We start from the raw sequence: 25288 nt of genomic DNA, 5'->3' as shown, positions 1-25288 counted from the left end.
TATGTTGCACAGGCAGAGCAAAGCACACCCAAGTACCATACAGCATGCAGACTATGACAAACACAGGGAGCATAAGGCAGGCAGAGTATGGGGAGCATAAGGCAGACAGAGTATGACACACACAGGGAGCATATGACAGGCAGAGTATGGCACACACAGGGAGCATAGGGCAGAGTATGGCACACACAGGGAGCATAGGGCAGGCAGAGTATGACACACACAGGGAGCATAGGGCAGGCAGAGTATGGCACACACAGGGAGCATAGTGCAGGCAGAGTATGGCGCACACACAGGGAGCATAGGACAGGCAGAGTATGACACACACAGGGAGCATAGGGCAGGCAGAGTATGACACACACAGGGAGCATAGGGCAGGCAGAGTATGACACACAGGGAGCATAGGGCAGAACAGAGTAGGAGACAATTAGGACCACTCTAATATGAACTACATACAGTGACACAGTGCTAGTGCCCCTCGTATGAGTGTGAACAGGTGAACTATGTGGACACTTTAAATCTGGTCCCAGGTGTGAACAGTACAGGGCTTTAGGGATGAGAACAATAGAGGTGTCACAGGTGTGAACAATACAGGGGATTACAGTGTGAATTTGAGGTTTAAACAATGCAGGGGCCACTTAATCTCTGTAGTGATAACTTTTATAGTTTACACATGGTAAGCAGACACAACAGGCAGACTTCCATGTGGGGCCACACAAGGGGGGGGGGGGTTCGCGAGCCCTGCTCTACATCATACTAAAAATTATTGCATAAAACAGCTCATATGTAAAATCCTGCTTCATGTAAACAAACCATTTTCATAATAATATACTTTTTTAGTAGTAAGTGCCATTGGGTAATCATGAATAGAAAATTGCCATTTTAAAAAATTAAGGGCCGTCCCCTGGGATCCTAGGATTCACTGTGCACACAAACATACCAGCAAACCATACTTGTTAGGTCACATGAGCCAATTAACAGACAGAGTTGTGTCTTTTGCTTCATCATTTCTTCCTGTTACAGTTAGAGTTGAAGTATTTCTGGTCAGGTGATCTCTGAGGCAGCACACAGACTATCACAAAATGGTGGTTCAAAGCAAGAGATGTAAAAGGACAATAGTTACTTAAATATATATTGCAGTTTGGTAAGATTCTTTAGTATGCCACTTAATTTGATATAAACTATCTGTTGCTTAAATATTCATTTTGGGGGTAGAGGAGAACTACACGTTTAGGATGTAGGTCACTTTACAGAAATAAAACAAAGAGAAAGTATTTTTAAAGGAATATAGTATTTATATACAGTGGATATATACAGAAAGCAAGCACAGAATTAGAGTTCAGCTGTGGAATTTACTTTGTGAAGTTTTTATTATAACCTGGTGGTTGTGTAGACAGAGAGAGGTTGGACATGGAATTACAGTTACATGGTAGGATTAGCCCTGTGAAAGTTCCTTTATTTTGCAGCAGGGTCATTGGGTGGTTTAAGCTTGAACGTACTGAAGTAGGAAACAACCTGCTGGGGAACTTCAGCCAACACGCTCTGAGCCAGGGCTTCTTTTGGAGCCTACGGATAACAAGTAAAGAGACAATTATCAGCTTAACCCAAAAGGAGAGAAAGCAAAGAAGTGCTGCACAGTTAGAACCTTTTGTACAGAGATCTAGAAAGGATTCCATGCTGTGCTTCATTTTCACATACGTGCTGGTCTTTTTTTAACCATGTTGCACAGTCACCGGCAGGTCAGTATATCTTGTAACGTACAGCTCAGAGGAGGGTCAGGCTGCTTTTTATTCTACACTGTTCTACCAGGTCAAGGCAAAAGTGTGTGATTTTCCCACCAACTTGCAGTACCCTTGATTACATCAGTCCTAACTAATCTATCTCTGATCCAAATTAAAATGGTGATAAAATCAAATAACCCATAACTATAAACAAACAGTGCCAAGTGCTTAAAGGATAAGTACACCTTTAGGGTAAGGGCACACGGGCACGTTTGGGGAGATTAGTCGCCACGGCGACAAATCGCCTCTTCTATGGGGGGGACAATCTCCACGAATTGCCTTCCGGGCAGCTATATTGAAAGATCGCCAGCGGGATGGCACTCGCTGCGCTTCGCTTTCCAAAGTCGCACAAAGTTGTCTCACGAGGAAACTTCGGAAAACGAAACGCCGCGAGTGCCATCCCGCTGGCGATTTTTTATTATAGCTGCCCGTGTGCCCTTAAAATAAGTTTATGTAAAATCGAAGTACTTTTCTTAGCACTTTTGCAATTTTTTTTTATTAATTCCAAGATATTAAGGGATACCTGTACTGTAAATATAAATGAATCTTGTTACAATAGTGACACCTGCTGGTCATTTTCTGATGACCAAGTTGTCAAGAAAGTTGTCAGGTGAAATAAAGAGGGCTGCTCTGATGTTCTTCTGGTTAGGAAAAACATTAGAAACCTCAGATAACTTTTCTCACAACAGAAGAATATCAGACCAGCCCTCTTTCTCTCTCCTGATAACTTCACAGAATGATGGGAAACTGACCAGCAAGGGTTCATTCATATAAACTGTACATGTATCCCTTACTATCTTAAAATTATAAAAGAAAATAATAATCAATGTAAATTGCAAAAGCACTTAGAATTGCACTCTCATCAATTTTACATTCACTTATTTTAAAGGTTTCTATCCTTTAAAGGAGAAGGAAAGTTGTTAACACTTGGGGGTGCCAAATGTTAGGCACCCCCAAGTGATTGTATTGACTTACCTGAAACCCCGGGCCGGTGCTCCTATCAGCAGAAAACTGCACTGACCCAGAGTTATTCCATTGAGCACCACGGAGCGTTTCACTTCCGGCTTCTTCTTTCTTCTCGCGGCTGTGCATGTACATTAGCGTGAAAAGCCAAACTTTAACTAAAAAGTCTGCTTTTTTTTTTTCTACTGCGCATGCGTCTCCGGAAATTTTGAAGAAAGAAGAAGCCAGAAGAGAAGCGATCCGTGGTGCTCACTCAGGTAAGTAAATACAATCACTTGGGGTGCCTAACATTTGGTACCCCCAAGTGGTAAACGACTTTCCTTCTCCTTTAACAGAAGTGTATACTGTATGCCTAAAGTAAAGGTTCCCAAACTGACTGTGCAGCACCCCCCAGACTGCTAACCATGTTTAGGTGTTTGTGCTTTTTGCTTTCTTAAAGGGATCCTGTTATTGGAAAACGCATCAGTTAATAGTGCTGCTCCAGCAGAATTCTGCACTGAAATCCGTTTCTCAAAAGACCAAACAGGTTTTTTTTATGTTATAGAATGGTCAATTCTAATTGGCCTTCATTATTTATCTTTTATCATTTTTAATTATTTGCTTTTTTTGTGATTCTTTCCAGCTTTCAAATGGGGGTGACCGACCCCATCTAAAAAATAGATGCTCTGTAAGGCTACACATTTATTGTTATTGCTACTTTTCATTGCTAATTGGTAATTTGGACCCTAGCAACCAGATTGCTAAACTTGAATACTGAAGAGCTGCTGAATAAAAAGTGAAATAACTAAAAAAAACACAAATAAGAATAAAAGAAAACCAATTACATATTGTCTCAGAATATCCCTCTCTACATCATACTAAAAATTCATTAAAAGGTGAACAACCCCTTTAAACTTTTGTGGGTCTGCCCAAGATTTGGATAGAGTCAGACTTCAACTTGACTGAAAAGCTTTTGCATGCAGCATCAAATTAAAGGACCAGTAACATCAAATTTTTTTTTTTTTTTTTTTTAAAAATGTTAGTATACCTTGAAAAAAAAAAAACACCAAGACAACTTCAACTTTAAAATCGCAAAGCCTTTATTAAGAAATAACTTACGGGAACTTAGCTTCTCTTCCGAAAAGGCAACATGTCGATGATCCAACATGCGCGTTCGATTTCTCCTCCCTGGCTATCTCCTATAAGGAAGGCAGGGAGGAGAAATCGAGCACTGCACGATGGATCGCCCGAACGCTTTCTAAAGAGGAGCGCAAGCGGAGTTTCGTTAAGTTATTTCTTAATAAAGACTTTGCGATTTTAAAGTTTAATTTATCTTGGTGTTTTGTTTTTTTTTATGTATACTAATGAATTTTTAAAAAAATGTTTTGATGTTACTGGTTCCCAAATCAAAACAGCACATTTATAAAACAACTGCACCTAAACACAAACGTAGGAGAAAAAAGAAAACACTCTGCAGATCCGAGGGCCAGAAAGCAAACACCACTGACCTGTGCAAACTGTCTGAAAGGGACAAACTGTACAATGTCTCTGATAGCTGCCTCCCCAGTGGGAGATCTGAGCGCTCCATTGTCACTATCCAGAAATTCCATGGCGCTGAAGTCGGCCGCCCCCACACCGATGATTATGATGGACATGGGAAGCTTTGCTGCATTGACAATGGCCTGTCTGGTCTGATCAAGATCTGTTATGACTCCGTCAGTGATGATCAGAAGCACAAAGTATTGCTGTGGAACAAGCACAACAACAGAACAAACATATTAGTTGTCTTTGCACAGACAAGGAAACAAAAGTGCATTCTAGAGGGGAGAATGACTGACAATACTTTACTTTCCTGTGTCCCTATTTTGTGGTAACATGTTGTGCTTCAAAATAGTGAATGACAAAACATTATTATTGTTTTAAGGGATACTAATAGCATTTTAATAATTCTGCACAAGACCTGCTGTACTTGAGGCAGCAAATGTCTCACACTATTTACATATTATCCTACCTCTGGGCAGGCCCGGACTGGCAATCTGTGGGTTCTGGCAAATGCCAGAGTGGCTGCTGTAAGGTCCCATAGAAAGTCAGTATTTATTGGGCTGGTGGAGGACTATTATGGCCTCTGTGTACTTGGAATGCCAGGGCCTATTTTGACTCCTAGTCCAGACATGCCTCTGGTGATATTTTAAAATATCCCGACTGCCAAAAGGGAAGCAGTCTGAATAGAACTTAAAATCCAGGTTATGACACAGAAAGCTGATACTTAAAGGGATGCTATCATTATTTTTATGGTGTTGTTTTTTTTGATTCATTTCTAAATTACACTGTTTACACTGCAAATAATTCATTCTACAATAGAAAATTTTATTCCTGAACCAGCAAGTGTATTTTTTTGTTGTTGTAATATTGGTGTGTAGGCCAGGGCCAGAACTAGGGGTAGGCATAAGGGCGCAACGATTGGGGGGCGCTGGGCAGCTACTACTGATGTGTGGGCTTGCCCGATTTTACCTGCAGGTCGGGCGGGCTCGCACTCTCGCCAGCTTCCGACTTCTGGGTTAGTCTTTTATAGACGCTGCGCCTGCTTTCCCAGCCCCTTTTTTGACATCATCGGCAGGGTGGGTCAGCGCGGGTCTATAAAAGCAACGCGGAAGCCGGATAAGGGTCTGGGAAATCCCGACCTGCACTAGCAGCTACCTCTTCTGCCTACCCCTTGACTGGACCGCACTCCTCTACCAGCACTTTTGCGCACACAAGTGTCATGTCAGCAATCTATAGGGGAAGGAGGGAGGCGAGCTGGCTGGCTAGGTTGCCTAGGGTAGCCATCTCAGCTCATTTTGCTTGGTCATGCGTTTTCAGAAAGAGGCAGCACTTTAGGATGGAACTGCTCTCTGGCAGGCTGTTGGTAACTGAATGCGTCGCAATAGGACATGGATTTTACTACTGGGTGCTGTTCTTAGATCTACCAGGCAGTTGTTATCTTGGGTTATGGAGCTTCTATCTGGTTACCTTCCCATTGTTCTGTTGTTAGGCTTCTGGGGGGGGGGATATCACTCCATCTTGCAGTACAGCAGTAAAGAGTGACTGAAGTTTATCAGAGCACAAGTCACATGACTGGGGGCAGCTGGGAAACTGACAATATGTCTACCCCATGTCAGATTTCAAAATTAAATATAACAAAATCTGTTTGCTCTTTAGATAAACGGATTTCAGTGCAGAATTCTGCTGGAGCAGCACTATTAACTGATGTGTTTTGAAAAAAACTATTTTTCTACGAAAGTATCCCTTTAAAAAAAATACAGTTTCCTCTGCTGGAATGATTTCCCTTGGCCATAATTAGCAGATAAAATGCTAAATTAATAACTTTGCTCCTAACTGTAAGTGAAACCAATGGCCTTATAGGGATGCTCTCAGGAATGCTGATGGCAGAAGAGCACAGCAAGGGGACAAATTAGAAGAAGACAGATGGTGGAAAAAGGACAGAGAGGAAAGATGGCACCTTCATGAAGTACAGTATGAGAGTGGGCATGCTGGTGGGGAAGTATCAATGAGGACCAATGTTACTGCAGGAATACTAACAATAATATCAAGAAAGGAAAGGCAGAAAAAAGCAAGAAAGATAAAGAAGGCCACGTGGTTGCAGGATTATCACAAGGCACGTACTGAAGCGGTCTTTTGTTGTGTGGCTGCCGATGCAAATTGAGCAACGTGATGGATTATTGGAGAGAAATTGGTGGGCCCATAAAGTGTAACCTGAGGAAGGCAATTTCTGTAGGCATCAATTATTCCCTGGATTCCTGCAAAGGAAAGCAACGAGAAATGTAAACCCCCCCGCACTGAAAGAGACTATCAGACACCCAATGCTACATGGCATAAAACGGCCATTTATCCAATGCAGTACAGAAAAATCTCAGATTACAGGGAGAGATGTCTGGAACTGCCAAAACGAATGATGAGGTCCCATTAACCATCAGGGATGTCATCAACTGGGTGGCATCACTCATTAACACCAAATTAGATAAGGTTATCAGGTTAAAGCAGAGTCGGACTGGGCCGGCTCTTGTGGGCCCTGCCGGCCCAGACCTGCTCCCTGGATAATCTTCTGCCATCCTGCCGCAACCTCCCTTCTGTGCCGCGGCAAAAAAAACAAAAACTGAGTGTCAAAAACGTGCATTTGCGTTAAAAAACGCACACGGTTGGCCGGACCCTGGGATAGCAGCACCGGTGTGCCCCGGGCCCCCCAGTCCGAACCTGGGTTAAAGAATCAGTAAAAGCAGTGACATCTAGGAAGTGCTGAATGGAAAGTGAAAGTAATTGACTATGCCTAAGGCATAGAGGAGGGGCAGGCAATATTCATTTGACAGCTGAGATTTCTAAATGAGCTTACAACAGCTATGAACGCTTTAATAAAAAAATTATTTGGATTTCATGTTTAATTTGAAAAGGACTTTTTGGTTACAGATTTTTATGTCTGAATGACAGGTCCCCTTTAATCATAATTATCCTGCACTGGTCAAAAAGCTGTTTGTATCAGAAGTTTTATTATACTCACTTCTAAGATACTTTTGGGCTAACAGGGCTACTATTCAAGCTCCACTAGTGCTGTAGGGCTCATATTTGTACACTAGATGATAAATAGGCTATTAAGCATATGCTTTAGCAAGTTGAAAGCAGCCCATTTAGCACCAAGAAATATTCTTTAGGTGTCAAAGCCTAAAAATTTAAAAATAAAATTTGAATGAATACGCTTAGTAACTGCAAATTCTCTGTTTATCTGGCTGCATCACTTACCCGAACATAAAGGATTTGAAGGGTTAAAATTGATTGGGAACTGATGTGAAACCTGAAAAATAGCATTTACGTGAGACAAAGACACATTTCTTGGTGTATTCATTATACAGTTGTCTGCACAAAGGAAAATACAATAGATCAGGCAATCTTGTGAAAATATATACTGTAACATTGTGTGAGCACGATACGCTGTGAAATACAGGAGAAGAGATAAAATGTGCCATTTATTGCTGATATAACTAAACTAACATAACTAAAATGATACGTAGCAACTACAGCAATTTATTGAGACTATTCTGCGAGTTGGGGAATATCTGGTTTTGTCATGGGACCTTAGATTGTGAGCTCCATAGGGCAGGGTAAATGGTGAACAATCTCTGTCAGCACTATGTGACATGCTTGTGACGTATAAATAAAGGATAAAGTTTAACAATGTTCCATAGCCATTAGGCTTTCACATTCCTAGGGGTCAATGTAATAAAAGTTGTACACAACTTAACTTGGCACCAATAAGAAATATATATTATAGGCCAATGCTACTTACTTGTCCTGTGGGGGGAATCTGAGCTCCGAAACCAAATGCAGGAAACATTTTATCGCTAGATGCAAATAAGATACATTAGATTCATTAAAAGCTGCCAAATATACATGGGAACGGTATGCTATAATACAGAAAATAACACATATCAAATAATACACAACACCATACCTTAGTTGGAGAATGGCCGCAGCAGAATTTATTAGTAGATTTTTAAACATACCATGTAATTTCAAAATACATAAACTAGCCAGCCCAATTCCTTCATTGGGTAGCCTATCCCAAATAGTTCTGCCTTTTGATTCTTCCGGCCAGGAAACTACTTATATAACAAAATTAAATTTTTCCTCCAGCTGCGACAATAGTTTTTTTTTTTTTATAAGCTTTATTAACAACATATACTCAATATATTACACAACCGGGTGGGCGGGTGGCTGCAAATCTGGACAGCATGTTGACGATGCTCCTCCTTCACCGATCTTTGCCGACTGACAGGTAAGCTAGCCGCGAACCGGCTTTTATACCCCTTCTTTTAGGTCACGTGATCGCTAACCACCAATCACCTTTCTTTTCTACCCAGCTGTCGTCCGGGACCTTCAATCAAGCCAGGGACTTCGCTGACTGTAATTTTCTACCTCAGGTAAGCATATAAAATTAACCTTTTCTTTACAGCAACCTTCCCATGCCTGCTATTAAGTGTTAGGCACACTTAAGCCTACATACAAAATCACACCCATTCTGCACATGTTAAAATGCCATTTGCAAAGTGGTTTAAAATTTCCATTCACAAATATACAAAGGAGCCCTGTACTTGCACATATTCCATCCACATAATGCCCAGAATAGCTTGACTACAGCTTGCATGCCTTTACAAAAAGGGATTCAGGCAGGTGTGATTCTTGGGGGAAAATGCCACACTGTGGTAAAGCGAGCAGCAGAAATTTATCCCAATGAAAACGGTTTGTAAAATGCTAGAATGGAGCGTAGAACTGGCCCAACCCTTAGGGTAGAACTACATGGACAATTTTAGCTGCGATACCTTCCATTCCGACCTGCTGAGATGAATCGCAGGTGTCACGTCGGATGCGCCAAATCTAAGGTAAGTAATAGGAAGGTCGGACGTTGTCGCTGCGTGCACCAGACATGACACAACTGTCCGATGGGAACGCTGCATGTTGCGTCTTCATCCGACAGTCGTATCGTATGTACGACATTCCTATTACTTACCTTAAATTCGGCGCATCCAACATAACAGCTGTGATTCATCTCAGTGCGTTCCGAACGGAAGGTTTCCCACCTAAAATTGTTCGTTTAGTTCTACCCTTAATTAATTTGATGTAATTGGACACGGTAAAATTATTTGGTACATTTTTACTCCCCATTGTTTACCTGGCATAACCCCCATTCGCTCCAATTGTAGCCAGCTCTCCCTGATCCAATAGGCCTAGCCCTGATCCACCCAATTCCTGACGTTGACCCGTCACCTACACATTCAGGTGGGTAAAAGACTTTAGGAAAGGTGCAAAATCCTAGTTGCAATTTTGTGACAAAGGAGCTGCACACACAAAAAAATGCATTAACTGTATTTAACCAATTTATTCCAGCCACTGATTGTGACAAAATGCAATTAACGTTTTGGGGGACAGGCTTTGTCAGACAAACGGGGGCTTGTCCCCTGAAAATGTCAATTACCTAATTTTACACAAAATTGTGACAAATCTGATGCCCATGCCAGGAATCTATGCACCACTGACCAATCAGGATAGTCGTGCTGGACCTTACTAAATCTCAACTGCAAACCCTAGTTGGCCAGCTGAAATATACAGTGTCGGACTGGCCCGGCGGGAAACCGGGAAAAAACCCGGTGGGCCCCGACCCTTAATGGGCCCCCGCCGGGCCAGACCCCTCTCCCGACCATTTTGTTAAAAAAAAAAAAGATTTCTTTAGGCGCCGCGCTGCGCCATCTGCGCATGCGCGCAGCAACATACAGAGCTCTGAGCGGCGTCTTTCAAGAAGGAGCGTCGAGCCATGCTGTCACGAAGGTGTGCAGTGCGCATCACGGTAGGGGGTCGAGGGGGTCGGGGGGGCCCTGGACAGTAGTCCCGGTGGGCCCCGGGCCCCCCAGTCCGACCCTGGAAATATATTGCAAAACATGAATTAATGTTTGTGCAAAAAATGTCTTACACATGGCAGTTTTTGCCTGCGCTCCTCTGAGTTGCGATTTCTTCAGTTTTGCTGCAGGGGAGCGCAGGAGTAGACGCAGTCAATTATTTAGAAAGGAGCTGTACTCACACAGATGCGTGTAAGCGGGAAACGCAGGTGGGACACAGCATGTTGCATTTCACCTGCGCTCAGTGCATACATGCGTCTGTGCCCCCTTTAGAATAATTGAGTGGGTCTACAAATGTCATTTAAATAAAACAATTGTCTGTTCCAATGGACAGTTATTTCTCTTTGAATTTTAACTATAAATAGCACATTTTTAAGAACTGCTAAAAGGTGCCGTATTGCTAAAATAATGGTGTAGACTGTAACACTCACAAACTTTTTTTTCCTACTGGCAGATTGGCTTGCTAAATGTTTTACAGTTTTGCTAAAGTTAGATTAAATGTTCAGACAAACAAATAAATAATGTATAGCTACTTTATTACCTTCCCCTTACTGTCCTTTAGTATAAGGGTGTGAGTGAGTGCAGAAGATCTATTTTGTTGTCTGTATGTGCTTTGCAGTCGCACTCTCATTGCAACCCCACAATTTAATTATAAAATATTTTGCAGGGAGCACAGCTTTCTCTTTTGCATCGTGGGACAAAAACAAGGCAAACTGGTTGTACATTTATCTGTGCCAGCATTACACATTAATATTCACTTACCTATCATAGTCCTGAATAACACACCCAACAGACCAGATTGCTGTGAGATATTCATTAACGCCGTTGGGGCTAATGTAGTGCAGAGAGTCTGGAGAGCGGGGGTCGCCATTTGATCCCGTAAAGTCAATTCCAACCTGTGAAATGCAGAATGAAATGACTGAAGATTCAGTTTTCCTCTTACATACAAGTGAAGCAAATGGGCTAAATGAGTTACACACAGCAAAAGCCATCACTTTAGGTCAGAATTATTAAAATGTATGTTTAGAGATTAATACATTTAGGGGAAGATTTACTAAAGTGCAAAGTGGCCAACGCTAGCGACTTTTCACCATCGTTGACACCCGCAGGGACATCGCAAATTCACTAACAGGTGCAGGCGCCAATTCGCTAGTGAACCGGGGCTTGCTAGAGTTCATTCGTACTCGATTGCCAGGCGACTTTTCACTCTGGCGAACGATCGTTACTCTGCAAATTCACTAAAGTGTGGATTTTACTGAACTCTTTCGCCAGAGTTGACTTCTCCACCTCAGACCAGGCAAAGTGCTTAAAAGCAGCTAGATCTTCCTCAATCTTCTGTCACTTACATCATATCCCGTGTGCCAAAAATGCATTAAAGTTCCAAAAACGCTGGCGACTTTTCCTTTTTTGAAGCGGAATTGCCTGCAAAAGTCGTGACTTTAACTTTTATTGGTTGACACTTTTTTTGGGTAACCGGTTTTCTCCAGCTATTTCATAACATATGGAACATTCATTTTACAGTGGGCTCATGTGTAGGGCATTATATTAACTCTCTTGTCTTTATTGAGGTTCCCTGGACATGTATTTGAAAAAGTGGCAACTTCAAGCATTTGCACCAACATTTATAATAAAGACGTCCATGCAAGATCACTAGCGAATTTTCGCTAGGCACAAACGAACGAAGTTGTGCAAGGTATGGTGAAGCGGTTGCTGGCGACAATTCGCCCTTTAGTGAATCTACCCCATAAACTCACCCAAGACCTATTCATTCCTATGGTCAGCTCTAACTTTCACCCATTGATAAATATGCTTCAAAAAAATCCCATAGGAATGAATAGAACTTGGGTGAGATTTATCAAAGGGTGAGATTAGAACTCACCACAGAAAAACTCACTCACTTTTTTCATTCTATTCTATGGGATTTTTAGAATCGTATTTATCAATGGAGTTTACTTTTTGATAAATATGCTTTTAAACATCCCATAGAAAGTGAGTGAGTTTTTCTGCGGCGAGTTCCAATCCCACACTTTGATAAATCTGCCCCTTTATGTATTGAGCTCTAAAGTGACATTTTGATAATGTAAAAGTATGCACAGGGAATCCACCAGCTGTTGATAATCTACACCTAGCAGAATCCTATTACTACTGAAGGACATTGGCATTAATTCAGTATTTAGCAGTTTTGCTATCACAGGCTTCCTGTGATAGTGTACCACAAATCAATGAAGCATATTAAGCATGGTTTTAATTTTATTTTTGCATCATTCAAGCAAGGCTGGACAGAGACATTGCAAATAAGGACATACTTACAACAAAGTTCATCTGACACCCTCCCATGATGTAGTCAAGAAAAGAGTATTCCTTTGTGATCTAAAAGCAGAAGCACGCAGAATATGGATCAGATTATTCAGGCCTGTCCAACAAAAGGCCCAAGGGCTGGCTGTGACCCTCCAAAGATTTTATGCCCCTTGGTTTAGCAGGCTCAGTTAGTTCTGTTTGACAGCATAATTGTATACCAATTTTACATCCTCCAGGGCAGGTCTGGACTGAGAATCAAAATAGGCCCTGACATTTCAGGTACCCAGAAGCCCCAACAGGTCACACAGAGGCCCAAACAGCCTCACACCAGCCCACTAAATAGTGTCTATGGCATCTTACAGCAGCCCCTCTGGCATTTGCCAGAACCCACAGATTGCCAGTCCGGGCCTGCGCCAGGGGATGAAATAAAAACAGTGTAATTTCTAGGAAAAGATAAACACAGTTTGCTTGTGTGGGACAGTGAAAAAAACAAAAGTAAAACGTGAAAATCCTGGGATGTAAAATTGTGGTTCTACTGTATTTGGCCCTTGAATGTGCAGTATATTCAATTAGCAGGCCACTGCTCTGGAAAATTGGACAGCATTAAACTAAATACATTGACATATATTCATATCTGCTTTCCTCACACCATAGTAATATGGATGATTGTGGCATTCACACGGTCATTTTCTAATAGTATGTGCCATTGGATAATTCTGTATTGAAACATTCCCTTCCTCTGGGTTCACACACAAGCTTAAGTGCAGAGACACACGGTCAGATGTGGGGAGAATCTCCTCTTCTTTGGGGCGACTAATCTCCCCGAACTGCCTTCCCACCGGCTAGAATGTAAATCGCCAGCAGGATGGCACTCGGAGTGCTTCGTTTCCCGAAGTTTCCTTGTGAGACAACTTCGGGCAACTTCGGAAAACGAAATTGCTCCAAGTGCCATCCCGCCGGTGATTTACATTCTAGCCGGCGGGAAGGCAGAGATAAGTCACCCCAAAGAAGAGTAGATTTGTAGCCGGGTGACTAATCTCCCCGACACTGACTGTGTGTCTCTGCCCTTAGGCACACAAACATGCTAGGTTACGGCAGGCAATGAATAAGCAGAGCTGCGTCTTGTACTCCAACACTTCTTCCTGTTGCTGCATTATTTCCTTGTCAGATGATCTCTGAGGCAGCACACAAAACTGGCGGCTCAAGGCAAAAGATGTAAAATGTAATATATACAGATATTTGTCTATAAATGTACAAACCTCACAGTGCTTCACGCTCACTATGCCGGAATTCTTGTAGCTTTTCTTTTTTTTCTTTTTCTTCTCATTTATGCACTCATACTCCATCTGCAGAAATAAATGAGTGCTGTAATGATTACATGCCCTCCCTGCATGGTGCAGCAGCACTTTATACCCCATTGTCAGAGCCACAATAATCCATCAGTTACCTCATACTTTCCAATAACCTTTGCACTAATCCTTAACTAAAAAGTGGAACTAGGTCTAGTATATAGATATATATATATATATATATAGATATATTTATATATAACCAAAGGAATGGTGCACTCAAAATTAATACCTGGGTGCCAACATGGGAAATAAGCAGTGAAAAAGGATTGCGGCCCGAGGGGAGTTGTGGGTGCAGGATGTTTGTTTGTTTTTGCTCCTGACGAAGATCCCTGTGGGGGGTCGAAACGTTGAGGCTTAATAATAAAAATTTTTTTTGTTTTTTCACTAAAACCCTGTGAGTGCCGCAATCCTTTTTCACTATATATATATATATATATATATATATATACACATACACAAGCACTTTGGAACATGTGTGCATGTTACAGGACAAACCTTTTGTATATTGTGGAACAAGCCACAGGCACAAAAAAAATGGCATGCACAGTTATGGGATCGACAGTAGGGCTTATTTACAATGTCACACAGAGTGTGCAAAGTGCAAAAGAATGGCCACGTCTGGTCATTTTATTGCACTTAGCACATTGCTTGGTGCATTGTACAAATAGCTTGTCACTAATACAGCGCTGGCACATAGGCTTCCCCCCCGCCAACCCCCTAACTTACGTGTCACTCAGAGATGCAAAGTAGCGAGTGGCAGGAGGAACAGCCCATATTGGGGCCCTGATGCTGCTCTCTGTATAGCACCAGATTTTTGATCTGTTCCTCAGTGCAGAGAGCAGCAACCTGGGGGGCACAATTGCTATGTAAGTTCACTAAGGGGCGCACTGTTGCACGGGTTCATAAATCACCCCTAATACCTAGAATTAGATGGAAACTAAGCTGGAATAAATTCACATTGATGGTACTATCCTAGTGGGTTTATTTTAACTTTACCAGTTCATATTAGATCTCAGGGATGGTGCTTTACAGAATGAAAAGACTCCTTATAAGGAAAACCCCTGGTCCCAAGAATTCCAGATAAAAATTCCCATACTGGTAGTGCTTCTATACCAGGGATTGCAAAAACTGCAGCCCCCCATCTCGCGGGTACCTGGCTGGGCATCAGATTGGTAATCAAAATAGGTCCCAGTATTTTAAGCCCAGAGAGGCCCAAACATCCCCCCTCCAACCAAATAAATAGTGTCTGTCTATGGAATCTTACAGCAGCACCTTTGGCACTTGCCATACAGATTGCCAGTCCGGGCCTGCTGAAAGTCAAAAAATTGGAGCGCTCACCTCTCAATCGAACACCATTGAGGTGCCAGGTGCTGAACTACAAGGCCCGATCCTGTCCTCGGGTCACATCAATCCATGTGACCATGTGCTGGGCATACTTGGTCATTACAATACAATCCTAAAATATATTAATATGGTATGCCTATTATACCTAGCCAAACCTCATTGCTGCCAACTGCTCCCACTACATACTTTGCCAAATTACATTGCTTCCAACCCTCCCAATGAAATTGCCTCAACACACAAATCCCAGACCTTGGTTTTTATTCCTGGTGCTTCACAATCAGTCTTCTTTAATCTATTCGACCTATTCATAATAATGACTGAAAATGCTGAAAATTACTTTCATAACTAGCCCCCATTACATCATTTTGATGATCTCTAAAGAGGAGCGGTCACTTACCGGTGAGGAGCGAGAAGCTTGCTGGAGTTTAGACATGGTTGTGTCAAAGATCCCAATGAGGTCATGAGACCCATCATTATCATAGTCGTAACATTCAACCTAAAATACAGGGAATACCTTATCAGTCCAGGCATTAAGAACAGTCAGTGTGTATATGGCAGATTTTTCCCATGCATTAAATGTGTTCTGAAAGGTATGAAAACAGATGGAGAATGTATCCACAAAGCCACTCTGAACAGTAAAACTTCAAACAAATTCAATTCAAATTCAAGAAAAATGTATGAGGCTGGAGTTAAAAGAAGTGCCAAAGATCTTTAACCATCCCAGAAATCCCCCCTGAGGTTGTTCAATTGCGCTCAATGGGCACAATCTGAGGTGGTGTAAATTATGTGGCCTTAGTTTGGCTTTACAGAAAATGCAACGTTTATGGCAATTAGCTGTAATGGATTATATCCACAATCCCCATGCATGGTGTTAACTGGCCTCTACACTGCAGCTTTTTCAAAACATTGTTTATATACTCATATATTATCATATATTAAAAGAAATGTGTTTATACCAGTAAAAAAAAACCAAAACACTGTTTTGCATAATATTACAGTCAGGTAAATACTTTAAATACTTTTAATTTAGACCTTCTACTTCATTAAAGCGAGGGGTCTGGTAATTCTGTGAGAGATTCTGTTCATAAGTTAATCCATTTCTACTACCAACAGTTTATGAGCTACTGAGATATGGCTATGGAACTGTACTTCTGCATCTCTATGGAAATAAATGCACTTAGGCTCGAGGGGTGTTATGCCCATAATGGGGGGTCCAACTAGAAACCACCTGGGATTATATTGGTGGTGAATGTATACTTACTGACCTGGATTTCCCCTAGAACGTTTGCAGGGCGAGTGTTATGCATATAAACTAAAGAGGGCTTGACTCAATGAAGTCTCTACCCAAGGCCATGACTGACTTTTAACTTCCCATAATTCACAGACCCCTAATTTCTATCAGCAGAATGTGCAGTATTAAAACAAAAGGGTATTGTTTTTGGTAATGATGAACGAGATTCTGAAGAATGTAGAGATACATCAAATCCACCATTTTATGGTTTCAGAGGAAAGATTTGGCCCAATACAGAGCCAGATAGATAAGCAACAGCATGAATAAATTGTTGCATTCAGATGTCCAGAGCCTAAGGCTAGGGCTACACATGGCTGAAATCAGCCTGCTGAGATATGCAGGCTGATTTCAGTGGGCAGTAGCCGCCTTCTTCTGTTCGCATTCAGAACCATTGTGTTGGAGTGAAATGCAAAGTCTTGTGTTTCTTCACCAACATCTGCAGACTGCATTCATGCAGGAGCCAACACAATAGTTCCAGATGCGGACAGAAGAAGACAACTAAACCCTAAAAATGAATATGGCTAAAACTGCCATGTTTTATATACCCAACTTATTGCACCAGCCTAAAGTTTCAGCATGTCAATAGCAGCAATGATCCAGGACTTCAAACTTGTCACAGGGGGTCACCATCTTGGAAAGTGCCTGTGACACTCACATGCTCAGTGGGCTCTGAGCAGCTGTTGAGAAGCTAAGCTTAGGGCTCGTCACTAATTATCCAGCAGAAAATGAAGTTGGCCTGAAATACAAGCTGATGCTACAGGGCTGATTATTAAATTCTGATGCTAGTTGCACTGGTTTCTGTGCTGCCATGAAGTAATTATCTGTATTAATTACTAATCAGCCTTATATTATGACAATATATGTTTACTGTATATTGTGAGTGGGTCCCTAAGCTACTGGGGCATCTTTGGAGACACAGATCTTTACTACTAAAGGGCTGTGGTTGCCTTGGGCTGGTACAGAAGCCCAAAAAATAATGTACAACATTTCTAGCTACTTCTTTAGTTTAACTTTCCTTGTCCTTTAAAGTGTTTCCCCAAATTAACTCAATGCCTTTGTTTGGATAATGAACTAAACGCTGGATTTGATGCATCCCAAGAAAAACGTTGAGAGACTGGAAATAAGGAACATAAAAATTGTTCTACTTACATAGACGCTCCCCATTAAGCATGCCACTGAATATATAAATGTAACATTACTTAGCTTTCCTTATCATCATCATATTATTTTAAAGGAATAAAAGAGAGATTATACAGATATCCATGTTATTGGAATCAGAGGGAACAGTAAAAGAGTTGTTTACATTTGCCGTGCAGTGTCCAAAGAACAATTTTTGGATGCAAATTGCCATGTTTTTAACAAATAAGTAATGTTTTTTCACAGCATAATTGCAGCCATGTTCTTGCATCTGCAAAGTTGTGTCTGATGTATCAAAATGAATGCACTTTTTAGTAGACCTCAACATTCCTTTTAATTTCTTTCTGGTCATGTGGATTAAATGATTGTTTGTGTGAGAGGGGGTAAATAAGTGCTACATTGTTTGTTTTCACAGAAAATTCTTTGTGGGCGCCACAATATCTTGTGCACTGGCCTCACGTTTATATACTTTTTAATATGACATCATATCACATTTACTGTTTCTGCTGGTTTATATTATTTGCACTACAGGTTCTGGCTACTAACTGTTCTCTGCTACATTGTTTCAACATTTAAAACCAGAGAACACAAAGGGATAAAAAACCCTTCTTTTGGCTGCAAATTTACAAATAACGTTAATGAGAAAAATTACATGCAAAAACATATTTGGGGTGGAGATCTACTGGTAATGTAGTTAATTTGTTCAATTAAGCTATTAGTTAAGATAAGAAGACATACTTCTGCACAGCAGACATTTCTGTCCTTAGCTGAAGCTGTATAGTAAATGCTTGGCACTCACCCGGATTGGCTTTTCCAAGTCGCCATTGCAGAGAGATTGAAGGGGGATCGTGAATGGTCTCCAGACAGGATTCAGATTTTTTTTAATCACCTTAAAAATAAAACACGTGCATAAGAATAATCAGACAGATTACTCAGTACTTGCGATAATGCATGCATGCCCTAATGGTCTGACTGATTTTGCCTGACCAGCGTACAAATATTGCAGTAGAGCACTCGGATTGGGATCTAATGTTCTGGCTACAAGTTATTTCTATAATTGCCCATGTCAGTGTTGGTTGCACATGGATATGCAAGTCATTTGTGGTGGCATCATTCCAGTATGAATCCAATAATGTTGACATCTTGCAGCCAATCAGACAGACTAATGGACGTAGCTTCTTATAAGATGCTGTCTACACACACACAGCTTGCTGTGATTGAAGTAACAATTACTACTGATTACTGTGTCCCTTCCAGTTGCCTTTATTATCAAAAATAATACGTCCAGTTATTAAGAATATCTATTTAGGTGGATGGTTTTGTAGCACAATGTCTGTGCAAAGGTGTGATATTCTGTATCACACCTAGGAACTGCCCTGTCAGTGGTGGAAATGCAGAAAGACAGGCCATGCTCCTTACTTCTGTTCTATGAACCATCTGCCACCGCCCACCATCCAGCTGCTTGTGGAACTCCAGGTAAGGGTCAGACTTGCCAAAAAAGTCCTGCAAGATTTACATTAAAGCCAATGTTATTATTTCACAGTCACAAGTGTACAAAAGGCATACAATAAAATAGCGCCGTCCGATTCTCCATGTAGTGGGTAACATATATATATGTTATATATGTGTATATACACATATATAAAGAAAGGTCCTAGCAGGGACCAAAACGTTGGATACTGATGCAACAGAAATAAAAGAAAATTGTTTTATATATGGGAGTGCTGGTTCTCTTGAAAATTATGTTATATATGTGTATATATATATATATGTGTATATATATATATATATATATATATATATATATATACGTAAATGCTACATACACACACTAGACTTTAACGTTTAGTGTAAAATATGATGGCGAGTAATTATTAATTATTATTATTAATATAATGGATATCCCTATAACTACAGGAGAGTGACACATCCAACAATGATTTCATATATCTATGACCTTGATATGAGCTGGGGGGCCCCCAAACAAAATATGTGACCAGAAGGGGGACTGAACCGATAAGTATAAAACTGCAGGATAGTCTGTCAAAACTGCCCTGCTGAGGGTATATCAATGCCTAGGCAGCAAAAAAGATTCCTTATTTCCCCTAGGTCTCTCCTGATGGTGGTTGCCTAGTGCTGGCTGGAGGGGTCGGCACCTCTCCCAACAGTATCTGCACAAAAATTTGCCAAACACTGAAGGCTAGTGTAGCGGGGGTATCCCCTGCACGTTTATTTCGTCAAGTGATGTAACGTTTCGGGGGCGTGCCCCTTCATCAGACATGTCTGATCCAGTGTAGTTACACTTGAAGTCTGCATTACAATATTAACCACATCTGCCTGCTAAGAAGGCATTCCAGCAATTCAAATCTCTGTTCAGACTAATCAACTGTGGATCTGCCTCCCAAGAAACCATGCATGCCCTAATGGTCTGACTGATTTTGCCTGACCAAATCTGTGCATATATTGCAGTAGAGCACTAGGATTGTGGACTAATGTTCTGGCTACAAGTTATTTCTATATTTGCCCATGCCAGTGTTGGTTGCACATGGATATACAAGGGAAAAAAAAACAATCACTTGGATACGTTCGAGGACATTTTATATTCATACCTTTTTGTCTAATTTTCTTCCTTGAGCTTCAAACTGAACCACTCTGTTATCCTTCACTTCCTCTGCCAATATCTATATGAAATTAAAAGAGATGAAACAAGTCACTTTGGCCACTTGAAATTGACAAAGTTAATATTATTGTTATCAATACTTATAAATAAATATCACACTTCATTGTCTTGCCTTTCTGAGAGTAACACACTCCACTAAATATCTTTTCTACTACATCTAAGACATTTATGAAAAGTGTGCTTACAGAAACAACAAAAACAGAACGCAGAAACCTGTAAAAAAATTGTCCATTTAAAGAGATCTACGTAACAGCATACCGTGATGGATCCTTTTCCGGCTGGCCTGCCATTTTTCAGTACAAGGGGCTTGGTTAGGTTCTTCGAGGCAACAATCTTTAAAAGATTTGAAAAAAAAATTATTTTGATAAAGTTTACATTCTGTTCTGCAAGAAATTTATTGTAACTTCCCCTTTTAAATGGCATTTAGAGGTTTAGGCCACAACAAAAAGACTACGGTAGGAAATAACGTAGGCTGTGGCCAGCCAGCCTAAGAACAATGGAGGTTTAGATTCAGTCAGTAACAATTTCATAAGAATTAGGGAAAAGGGAAATACTTACACACTTAGGGGCCCATTCACTAAGTTCGAGTGAAGGAATAGAAGAAAAAAAACCTTTGAATTTCAAAGTGTTTTTTTTTTGGCTACTTCGACCTTCGACTACGACTTTGAATAGAACGATTCGAACTAAAAATCATTTGACTATTCGACCATTCGATAGTCGAAGTACTGTCTCTTTAAGAAAAAACTTCGACCCCCTAGTTCGCCACCTAAAAGCTACCGAAGTCAATGTTAGCCTATGGGGAAGGTCCCCATAGGCTTGGCTATCTTTTTTTGGTCGAAGGATAATCCTTCGATCGATGGATTAAAATCCTTCGAATCGTTCAATTCGAAGGATTTAATCCTTCGATCGAACGATTATTCCTTTGATCGTTCGATCAAACGAATTGCGCAAAATCCTTCGACTTCGATATTCGAAGGATTTTAATTTGCCAGTTGAATATCGAGGGTTAATTAACCCTCGATATTCGAACCTTAATACATCTGCCCCTTAACATACAGGCACAAAGAACTGTAAGACCCTATGGGGGTTATTTACTAAACTCTGAGATGCAAAAATCATGAAAAATTAAAAAAAATCACAAATTTTTTGGAATTTATTAAACCCCGAGGATAGAAAAGTCCGAATCAGAAAATCCGGCGTCTCAGACCTGTTGAGGTTGCATATAAGTCAATGGGAGAAGTCCCAATGATGTTTTGATATGCGCTGGGTTTCGAGCAATACCCCCTGAAGTTTTCGGGTGAAAATTCCGAAAAAATCATGAAAATCAGATAAAAAATCTAATTTTTTTCCTGCAAATCTAATTTTCGGGAAAACTTTAATTGGACTTTAATAAATAACCCCCTATGTATCAGTTCCATTAGTACATACAATAGAACTTCTTCTCTCTATGGTTTCCCAACTAATATGAAAGCCATTGCTTAGGAATAAAACCTCAGACCTGGGGAAGGACAACCTAAAAGACCTTTGATTTCTGTATGATTTGTCAGTGGCCTCTACCTACCTGTCCCAATGTACAATCAAATTCTCCCAAGAAATCATCGTCACCCAGGTCAACGGTTTTGTTGTCAATGTCATAAATTCCAAACTTCAGCTTCTGAACCACTTCAAAGTAGTAATCAACTAGGAACTTCTGGGAGAACTTCGGGTTCAGGCAGTTCTTAATCTTTTCAGTCCTGCCAATCTAGCAAACAAACAATGGCACATACAGTAGAATTCTCAGAAGTCCTATATGCAAAGGCAATCCCTCATTAAAACCCAGAAGCATTTTAACATTTCAAGACTTTTATGAGTGAAGGGCATAGCAGCTTTCACAAAAATAAAAATACAATACAAGTTTTATAAAAAAAATCTTCTCTTTTGATAAACATTCAGCACAACATATTGGAAAAAGTTTTGGTATAGAGATCATTCAAGAATAGACTATATCCAAATGTTTTCCAGTACAGGTATGGGATCCTTATCCAGAAACACATTATCCAGAGAGCTCCGAATTACAGGGCAGTCATCTCTCATATATGCAATTTTAAACAATTAATCCACATTTTAAATAATTATTTCCTTTTTCTTTGTAATAATAAAACAGTACCACGTACTTGATCCCAACTAAAATATAATTCATTCTTATTGAAGGCAGAACAATCCTTTTGAGTTTAATTTAAAGTTTACATTTTGTTTTAGTAGATTTAATGTATGGAGATCCAAATTATGGAAAGCCCCCTTATCCAGAAAACACCAGGTTCCAAGCAATCTGGATTACAGGTCCCATACTTGTACAATGTTTCATGTTCCACCCTCTGGATGTCAAACCTGTAGCTAAGAGAGCTTATAGACAGTTCCCAGTCTGGATTTTGTTGGAGGTGTTGTAGTTCAGCTTGAGCGGAGGGTTAGGCTAGTCTTCCCAGTACTGAAAGTAAATAAAACCCTCTGGGGATGGAAATCAGTGTATAGTAATGCTTGATCCAGCAAGATCTCAATAGCTTTAGATATTATCCAAGAAATCTCATAAGCCCTTTAACAGGCATTAACAGACTCAGCCATCACATCTCCACTCAGCAGTGCATTCCACAACCTCACTGTCCTCACTGCGAAGAACCACCTACGTTGCTTCAAATGAAAGTTCGTTTCTTCTAGTCTGAAGGGATGGCCTCTGGTGCAGTGATCCTCTTTATGGGAAAACCCCCAACCATGACAGTCTACCCTCATAATTTAAATCTTCCATCCCCCTTACCAGTTTAGTTGCACTTAGTCTCTGCACTCTCTCCAGCTCATTTATATCCCTCTTAAGGGTTGGAGCCCAAAACTGCACTGCTTACATCCCACAAGTAAATGCCTTTTTTATGCAAGACAGAACTTTTATTTGCTTTAGTGGCCAGAGAATGACACTGGCTGGAATTAGACAACTTGATATATACAAATCCCCCCAGATTCATTTCAATTAAAGGGATCCTGTCATCGGAAAACATGTTTTTTTCAAAACACATCAGTTAATAGTGCTACTCCAGCAGAATTCTGCACTGAAATCCATTTCTCAAAAGAGCAAACAGATTTTTTCATATTCAATTTTGAAATCTGACATGGGGCTAGACATTTTGTCAATTTCCCAGCTGCCCCATGTCATGTGACTTGTGCCTGCACTTTAGGAGAGAAATGCTTTCTGGCAGGCTGCTGTTTTTCCTTCTCAATGTAACTGAATGTGTCTCAGTGGGACATGGGTTTTTACTATTGAGTGTTGTTCTTAGATCTACCAGGCAGCTGTTATCTTGTTTAGAGAGCTGTTATCTGGTTACCTTCCCATTGTTCTTTTGTTTGGCTGCTGGGGGGAAAAAGGGAGGGGGTGAAATCACTCCAACTTGCAGTACAGCAGTAAAGAGTGATTGAAGTTTATCAGAGCACAAATCACATGACTTGGGGCAGCTGGGAAATTGACAATATGTCTAGCCCCATGTCAGATTTCAAAATTGAATATAAAAAAAAATATGTTTGCTCTTTTGAGAAATGGATTTCAGTGCAGAATTCTGCTGGAGCAGCACTATTAACTGATTAATTTTGAAAAAAAATGTTTTTTCCCATGACAGTATCCCTTTAAGGAAGCATGTTCTAATCTCTTGTGTGAATTATGTATCAGTAGTTGTATTAATAGAATTTGGACTATTAAGGAAACCTTCATCAGCTTGTTGGTCATTTGTGCAGACAGACTAAAAAAAAATGCTCAGAATCTCTGCTTTTTCCTAGTTCTCATCCACCAACTGATCCCCCCCAACCTGATATTAAAGGGGATTTTCAACTTTAAGTTAGCTTTTAGTCTGTTATACAATGGCTAATGCCAAGCAACTTTTAAATTGGTCTTCATTATTTATTTTTTATAGTTTTAAAAAATGATTTGCCTTCTTATTCTGACTTTTTCCAGCTTTCAAATGAGGGTCACTGATCCCATATTAAAACAAATGCTCTGTAAGGCTATAAATATATTGTTATTGCTACTTTTTATACTTTCTATGCAGAGCCTCTCTCTCATACATACATATCATATTACAGTCAAAATTAGTGCATGGTTACTAGAGTAATTTGGACCCTAGCAGCCACATTGCTGAAATTGCAAACTGGAGAGCAGCTGAATAAAAACCGAAATAGCTCAAAAACCACAAATAATAAAAAATCAAAACCAATTGCAAATTGTGTCAGATGATCATTCTCTGTGTTATACTAAAAGTGAATTCAAAGGTGGTTCACCCCTTTAACAGTTCCACTCCTTCCTGCTTCATTTTTTTTTTTACTATTAACATAATTAAAAATAATTTTGCATTCATTTTACTCCTCACTGCAATACCCTTTTCTATCTCAATTTTAGCTTGTCTGTTTTTTTGCATGATACAGAATGTCTTGTGAAAGCTACCAAATGGATAATTGATCAGCATTACCTCAAACCATTGGTTGCCACTGGAGTTCAATAGCAGGACACATAGTGGGTCAGACTTGGAGGTGATATCTCGATCTAGAAGATTGGTGCAGGAGATGCTCAGCTCCACTTTGGTGACACATTTTGCAGCCATCTACAGTTCTTAACTAAGGAGAAATAGAAAAGACATTAAAATATTGAAGATGTATTTTCAGCCAGCAAGACATAAGCCAGACCTTCTGGTCCATCCAGTAAACAGACTTGCTGGGCACGTGTCTCTGGAGAATTGATGTCACACCAGGACATACCCAAGGCATCTTCATGTGATTATAATAATGATACATGGACCATAAGAAAACAACATGTAGGGATACTACTAGAAGGGTTTAGCATCAGTAATCTATTGTTTTATAATAATATGCAGCAGATGAGCCGTGTAAAACACTAGTTAGGACTCAGCAATCAACTGTTCCTGTATCACTTACCAACACCTCCTGACTTTAAACATAATGAATCGCTCACAGTGGAAATGAAACGGCTCAATATTTATTGTGACGTTTCAATGATGACA

At 40.4% G+C, this 25288-nt stretch overlaps 1 protein-coding gene across 1 annotated transcript in view; it reads right to left on the bottom strand.

Annotated features, from left to right (window-relative positions):
* Positions 1 to 1348: 1348 nt before the first annotated feature.
* The window catches only part of cpne3.L (copine III L homeolog), a 38199-nt gene continuing 14259 nt past the window's right edge, over positions 1349 to 25288 (bottom strand). Inside the window, exons 2-16 of the mRNA NM_001095142.1 lie at positions 24740 to 24884; positions 21823 to 22002; positions 20520 to 20594; positions 20191 to 20262; positions 19001 to 19084; positions 18381 to 18470; positions 15551 to 15649; positions 13717 to 13803; positions 12470 to 12529; positions 10922 to 11055; positions 8056 to 8110; positions 7512 to 7563; positions 6384 to 6517; positions 4229 to 4465; positions 1349 to 1563 (exon numbers count right to left, since the gene is read on the bottom strand). Of these exons, the coding sequence (NP_001088611.1) occupies positions 1453 to 1563; positions 4229 to 4465; positions 6384 to 6517; positions 7512 to 7563; positions 8056 to 8110; positions 10922 to 11055; positions 12470 to 12529; positions 13717 to 13803; positions 15551 to 15649; positions 18381 to 18470; positions 19001 to 19084; positions 20191 to 20262; positions 20520 to 20594; positions 21823 to 22002; positions 24740 to 24871 (1602 nt within the window). The 5' untranslated portion in view covers positions 24872 to 24884 and the 3' untranslated portion in view covers positions 1349 to 1452. The remainder of the gene's footprint in view (positions 1564 to 4228; positions 4466 to 6383; positions 6518 to 7511; positions 7564 to 8055; positions 8111 to 10921; positions 11056 to 12469; positions 12530 to 13716; positions 13804 to 15550; positions 15650 to 18380; positions 18471 to 19000; positions 19085 to 20190; positions 20263 to 20519; positions 20595 to 21822; positions 22003 to 24739; positions 24885 to 25288) is intronic.

This window comes from Xenopus laevis, chromosome 6L (assembly GCF_017654675.1).
Source record: "Xenopus laevis strain J_2021 chromosome 6L, Xenopus_laevis_v10.1, whole genome shotgun sequence".
Taxonomy (NCBI): Eukaryota; Metazoa; Chordata; class Amphibia; order Anura; family Pipidae; genus Xenopus; species Xenopus laevis.
Note: the sequence above shows the minus strand (reverse complement) of the source record. Positions and strands in the feature narration are given on the sequence as shown.